This window comes from Manis pentadactyla, chromosome 14 (genome assembly GCF_030020395.1).
Source record: "Manis pentadactyla isolate mManPen7 chromosome 14, mManPen7.hap1, whole genome shotgun sequence".
Lineage (NCBI taxonomy): Eukaryota > Metazoa > Chordata > Mammalia > Pholidota > Manidae > Manis > Manis pentadactyla.
The window spans coordinates 31,109,573-31,116,466 of record NC_080032.1 but is presented as its reverse complement, the minus strand read 5'-3'; the positions used below and the strand labels follow the sequence as shown (position 1 = coordinate 31,116,466).

The following is a 6,894-nucleotide window of genomic DNA, read 5'->3' as shown; positions in this document are numbered from 1 at the left end:
AAGCCTGAATCATAACATTGAAACCATAAAACTCTTAGAAGAAAACATAGGGGGAAAGCTCTTTACCATTGCTCTTGGCACTAATTTTTTTGGATGTGAAACCAAAAGCACAGGCAACAAAAGCAAAAATGAACAGGTGGGAATACATCAAACTAAAAAGCTTCTGCATAATGGAAGACAATATTTGCAAGTCTTTTATCTGATAAGGGGCTAACATCCAAAATATATAAAGAACTCATACAGCTCAAGCAAAATACTACTACTAGTAGTAACAGCCCAACAAAAAAGTGGGCAGAGGACCTGAGCAGACATTTTTCCAAAGGAGACATGCAGATGGCAAACAGGTACATGAAAAGCTGCTGAACAGCATTAATCATCAGGGAAACGCAAATCAAAGCCACAATGAGATGTCACCTCACATCTATTAGAATGGCTATTATCAAAAAGACAAGACATAGGAAGGGTGTGGAGAAAAGGGAAACTTTGTACACTGTTGGTCGGAATGTAAATTGGTACAGTTGTTACGTAAATTGTATGAAGGTTCCTAAAAACTTTTAAAAACAGAGCTACAGCAAACCCCTACAGAATGGGTACACATTCAAAGGAAATGAAATCAGGATCTCGAAGAGATTATCTGTACTACCATGTTCATTGCTGCATTATTCACAATAACCAAGATATGAAAACAACTTGAGTGTCCATCAGTGGATAAATGGATAAAATGCGGTGTGTGTGTGTGTGTGTGTGTGTGTGTGTAATAGAATACCATTTATCCATGAAACACAAGGAAATCCTGTCATTTGTGACAACATGCAACATGGATGAAACTGGTACTGAATTAAGCCAGATCCAGAAAGACAAACGCTGCATGGTCTCACTTACTGTGTGGAATCAAAAACTGTCCAATCACAGGAGCAGAGAGTGGAATGGTGGCCACCAGGAGCAGCGGGGAACTGGAGAGATGCTGGTTGGAACACAGACTGGCAGTAATAAGATAAGTTCTAGGGATCTAACATATAGGATGATGATAGTTAATAGTTCTGTTATAACTAGAAATTTGCTAAAAGAGTAGATCTTAACTTTTCTTGGCACCACTCCCTGCCCCAAAACAAGGTGATGTGAGGCGATGGGTGAACTACCTTGATTGTGGTGATCGTTTCACAGTGTACACGCATATCAGACCATCATGCTGTGCACTTTGATGTATATGATTTTTATTTGTCAATTATATGCAATGCTCTTAGACTGTACGCCCGCTTGCGTGGTTTGGTTGGGGGCCTATGGAGACTAAGGGAGACTGAGTCAGCTCCCCATCACACCTGTCGGGACACCACTGTCTGACTAGCACACCTGTAGTTGACATTACAAGAGGACACTGTCCAAAGGAGGGGACAGTCCCCCCCACCCCAGGCACCAAGTGCTAGAGGACTGACCAGTGCATGCCTGGAGGAGGGGGGAGTGAATGTGGAAGGGTGGACATGCCAAAATATTAGGGAGCCACACACATGACAGAACTGGGGGTGTCAGAGTTTGGAGAGGTGGAGGATGTGTCCACGGGTGAGAACTTGGAAAACCTGCATTTTCCCCAGAAGGGAAGCAGATGGTAAGAGGTTTGCAGTCATGTCCAGGGAGACCACCCCTCCCCTTGCCTCAATCACACTGTCCCTTTCTGTCTGTGGTGGCGACCTGACGGTTTGAGCTCCAGGCTGGACTGCTTGGGTTGGAATCCCGTCAGGGCTGCTTATTGGCTCTGCGGCCCTGAATGTGCCTCTTATTTCCTCTAAGTGCCTCCGTTTTCTCACTGGAATAATAAAGATTGAAAACAGTTTCCATCTTGGGGGCTGCTGTGAAGATTGGAGCTGATGCTAGTGAAGTGGTTCCGAGTCCAGGGCAAGTGCCCAGCACGTAGCCATTCTGGCTCACCGCCCTGTACAGGCCCCAGGGCGGGGAGGGCCGAGAGTGCCCACTGCACACCAGGTTCTGTCAGGGTTGCCAGGCAACGAGCTCTCTGGGACCAGGCTCCCCCTCCTTCAGCGAGGAGCTGCTCAGGGTTTCAGCTTCCCCAAGGGCACTGGGTGCTGGTAGCTGACATGCCAAGACAGCTCTGGGAACAGCTGGCCCCTGAGTGGGGACGGCGTGTGAGGCTAGCTCTCGCCTAGCTCCATAAAAAGGCAAAGGAGCAGGGAGTGGGGGCCCTTCCTGGAACACAACCATGCTGTGCCCTGGCTCCTTGCCTGCTTCTTGGTGGAAGGGACAAAAAGGTGGGGCCATGTATTCCTGCAGGCCGTGAATTTCTCTGAAGCCTGCTCCATGCCCACACCACGTATTGTGGCGTTTGCCTTCCCCAGGCCCCCACACCCTTCTCTGCTCTGCCTGGCCTCTCTCTGCTCTCTGCGATCAGGCCTGCAGGCTGGGTGTGCTCCCCTCCCCCATGCTTTCACCTGCTCCTGGGGTTTCAGGTGTCACTCTTGGGCTGCACACTCCTGTCTGGGCCATGGCCTCAAGTTCCAGTCCTGGAGAGGCATCACCTCTGGGGTCTGGCATCTTAAGCCTTCAGCACACTTAAAACTGAATTAATTGTTGGGTTTTTCCTTCCTCAGCCATGAAACAAACAAAAATAAACCCCAAAGCCTTGCCTGTCTATACTCATGAGCTTGGTAACTGGTACTGCCATCTACCTTGTCACCCTGGCCAAAACTCCTGAGGTGCCCCCCAGAAGCCTCTTCTGTGGCCAGCCAGCTGGCATGCCCTCCTGGGGTCCCATGACCTGGCCCCTGCCACCCTCGCCCTCCGGCTTTCCCAGGACCACACTCTCGCCTCTCCTCCATCCCACCCTGCACCCTCCGCCTGGTTAATTCCCCCCAAACACCTCAGTGCCTCCCTGGTTCCTAAGCACTTTCAGGCTCCTCACTCTGATACCTGAGGCTCCCTGGGCCAGTCGTTTCTGCTGCTCCAGTCTGTACTCTGGGTCCTGTCAGTGGGGTCCCCTCTTTTGTATGCCCTCTGCACCTGCACACTCCGTGGAGCTGCCGCTGCTGCTTCCTCCACTTCAGACGCCACCTGTCACAGCCCTGCACATCTGTCAGCGCCCCAGGCCCTGGAGAAGCCCTCCTGTGAGTCCACTCCTGCAATCTCAGAGCAGAGGCGAGTCCAGGGCCTGTGGCCCTTGTTATTCTGTTTGTGTCATCAGTGCATGAAACACTTGTCTAATTCTCCTCCATAAGCACTGGTGCTCCTGGGGCTAAAGGTCTGGTTAGAAGCAGTTCACACAGGGCACTGCACTGGCCCCCAGGAACACATCTGTTGACTGAATTGCGCAGGGACCCCTCTGCCCGGAGAAGAGAAGTCTCTGAAGCCAGGGGACTGGCCTTCTAGGCCGGCAGGGCTCTTTGCCATGGGCCCTCGGCATGGCTCCAGGAAACACTGCTCCAACAACCTCCGCCTCTTGGGAACTTCCTGGGTCCTGTACAGTGGGTGCTCCTTGGGGAGCAGGTGTTTTCTAGCCCTATCTAGGCGTGTAACTCACCACTTCCTGCTTCGGCTCTCCTCCCTTAGCCCTCTGGCTCTGTGAGCACCGGGCTCCCACTCAGTGCAGCGCTCAGAAAAGGACCTGCTGGGTATTTGCTGCCACCTAGTGAAGAAAGCGTGGCTCAGCCTCTTGCTGAAACAGCAGATCCTGCGCTCTCCCCAGGAACTGGCTCCGGGCCCGAGCCCTGGCGAATGGGGCCATCTGGGGAGAGACAGGTGTGCGTGGGAAGGGCCAAAGCTTCTGCACAGAACAATTAGCATCTAAGCCCCTAAACTGTAATCTGGAATGAGCAAGACCACACCCTACAGAGCCAAGCAGTAACCCTACTGGATGAGGGCCAGCCTCATTCCCTCTCAAGAAAGCTTGGTGGGGATCCGTACAGAGCTCATAACCAGAGGCACCGTTTAGGGAAGCCACAGGTCATCCCAGTGCCTCGAGCAGAACCAGCTATGACTTTGGAACTGGTGGTTCCCACGAAGCCCTCACAGCCCTGCATGGGTGTCCTGTGCCCATCTCAGGTCTCCTGGTCCTGAAGCCACTGGTTCCCCCTTCCCCAGTACAACACAAAGGCTTGGCTCCACCAGATGAGTGACCACAAGGCGCACATGAGATCATTGATGACAAATGCTTAGCTGGTGCCTGATGCATGGCAACCACTGGGTAAAAACTCCCCCCAAACACCTCAGTGCCTCCCTAGTTCCTAAACACATCACTACTGTTTGCCCAGGCTGCCTACAAACCTCATGAAACTCAGGCCTTGAACATGAAAACTATTCATGGCCAGGTCTTGTACACATTTAAAGTAACCAGTGCCTTCAAGCACTAAACCCCCATGTACCAGCCTTCATCCATCGGGCAGCGAGGAGCAGGCCGGAGGCTCAGACCTCAGACTCTCAGCTGCCGCTCCAGCCTGCTGAGGGGTACACACTTCCTGCGGTGTTTTCCTCCACATCTAGATCACTGCAATGCAGGTTCTTCCCCCTGCCCATCTCCAGTTTGTAGGAGGGTCCTGGGCTACTTCTGCGGTGAGACCCATTTGATGGGCCTGCATTGTTCTCTGGGCTGCATTTTATGCAGATATTCAGCGAGACCTGAGTGTGAGGCTCATCAAAGGGCTGCCATCATGGGCTAACCAGGAGGCTTCATGGCCCCCTGATCCTGCCATCTGGGTGCCGCTAGGAGGGCACTTTCTTTACCCAAGGGGCCCACTGCAGACTTTTTAAACAGAGACTTTCTGGGTTCCAGCTGGTGATGCACAGAGCCAGCCAGAACTAGCTCATGAGGAACTGCTTGTAGGCATCTCTTCCCGACTCCACGTTCAGTTATATCATATTGGTGACTTGAAATCAGCCATGATGGGCATATTCACCATAGAAATCAATAAATGCTACAAATCATGGTACTTTTTGTCTCCAAAGAGCCAACTGTTATACCAGTACCGGCACATGAACACTTGTCTAATTCTCCTTCATAAGCACCAGTGCTCCTGGGGCTAAGGGCCTGGTTAGAAGCAGTTCACACAAGGGTGCTGCACTGGCCCTCAGGAACACATCTGTTAACTGAATTGCACAGGGACCCCTCTGCCCACGGAAAAGAAGTCTTTAATTCCAAGAAGAACACCACGTGTAAACCACTACTTGCCCAACCACTGAGCAAGAGGACTTTTCAGGGGACTATCTGAATGAAATGCAAGCTGACAAGTCTCATGAATTTATTATTTATTTTTCCAAATATATGTAACAGAGACTGTAGCTAGTGAAAGGTGATAACTGACATGTCAAGATCATGCCCTGAGGTTTGAAATAAACCCCAAATACTTAGTGTTGTTAAAAAATATCTGTAATAAGCTATTTCTTTATTGGCAGGTTTTGAGTTTTCACTTAGCATACAACGGTGCTCTCTGTGATAAGCCACATGCTTGCACTGGGGAAGATATCAAAGGTACCAGACAATGTGCCTAAAGACACATGGAGAAACACAATCTAAAACTTTAATGTGTCTTTTGTTTCTCATTCTTTTGTTCTGACATAATTTGAATTATTTTTCAATCCTAACACTAGCGTGTCCTTACAGCCCTTCTAGAGTCTTCTTCCTTCATAAAACAGTACCAGTGGTTAGTAGGCAGGCAGCCTTAAGTTGTATCTGTCAATAAGAACCATTTGAAATAAACACTGAAACATCACTTCTTGTAGCCAGAAGGAAACCGAATGGCTAGTTCATCTGTGGGCCCCTGGAGCTCAGAGGCTGCAGGCAAGGCTGTGAGACCATGAGGGGGCGAGGGGATCAGTCATAGTGGACCTTGCCCTCGGACACCCCAGAGCTGGACAAGTCCCCATTGCAGAGTTTCTGCAGTGGGGAAGGAGGCCTGTCCCCCAAGGCACAGGGAGGTACCTTCATCATGTACTTTCGAAAGGCCTTTTGAATGACAGCAGCACATCGTTCCTCTTCCTTCCTCTTGGTGGTGGTGACTATGGGCTCGTATAACTTCTTGAAAGGGTTGGCTTCCATGAACTTCTCCTCCATCATTGCCTTCATGCTATCCAGGCCGTCAGAGTCACCGAGGACCCTGGTGGTGAAAGCGAAGAGAATGTCCAGGCAGTGGAGGCGATCTCCACTCACCATGGGCAAGTCCATCACAAGAAACTGAAATTTATTTGGCTTTGCCACACGTAAAGGCTCAGGAAGGGCGTCAGCAAAGTCAGAGAGGGCAGAATATTTGATAAATTGGGTTGCTTCTGGGTCAAATTTTTCCCAGATTTCGTAGAATATTTCAAAGTCATCTTCACCCAGAGGGTCCTCGCTTTCTTCAGTGGCTGTGTTGAAGTTCTCTAAAATCACAGCAATATACATGTTGACAACAATGAGAAAGGAGATGATGATGTAACTGACAAAGTAGGTTATGGCTACAGCAGGCAGGTGGCAGTTTTCTGATCTGGAGTCACATGAGTCGTTTGTTCGCAGCATGGGGCTGAGGAGGGCGTCCCAGCCTGCTGACGTGGTTATCTGGAAGAGACAGAGCATGCTACCAACAAAAGTTCGGAAGTGGAATATGTCATCAATTCCAGCCTCTTCTTTCACTTTGGAAAACCAGTTCATACCAAAAATGGCATAAATAAACATAACCAGAAAAAGTAGAAGACCAATGTTGAATAGAGAGGGAAGGGACATCATGAGAGCAAACAGGAGAGTCCTGATTCCCCGGGCCGCCCGAACCAGCCTCAGGATTCGGCCAATCCGAGCCAGGCGGACAATTCTGAAGAGTGTTGGCGGGAACGGAATGTGCTCCTGGTGCTCCAAGGCAGAGACCATCGTACCTTGGAGAAGGAAAGGGGTGGTCAGTTCCTGCAGGCACACCACCCTCAGAC

At 50.3% G+C, this 6,894-nt stretch overlaps 1 protein-coding gene across 2 annotated transcripts in view; it reads right to left on the bottom strand.

Annotated features, from left to right (window-relative positions):
* Window positions 1–5,234: 5,234 nt before the first annotated feature.
* SCN11A (sodium voltage-gated channel alpha subunit 11) overlaps window positions 5,235–6,894 on the bottom strand; it is a 110,891-nt gene continuing 109,231 nt past the window's right edge. For both annotated transcript variants that reach the window (XM_057491494.1, XM_057491495.1), the window contains exon 27: window positions 5,235–6,843. In XM_057491494.1, coding sequence (XP_057347477.1) covers window positions 5,813–6,843 — 1,031 coding nt within the window. In that variant the 3' untranslated portion in view covers window positions 5,235–5,812. The remainder of the gene's footprint in view (window positions 6,844–6,894) is intronic.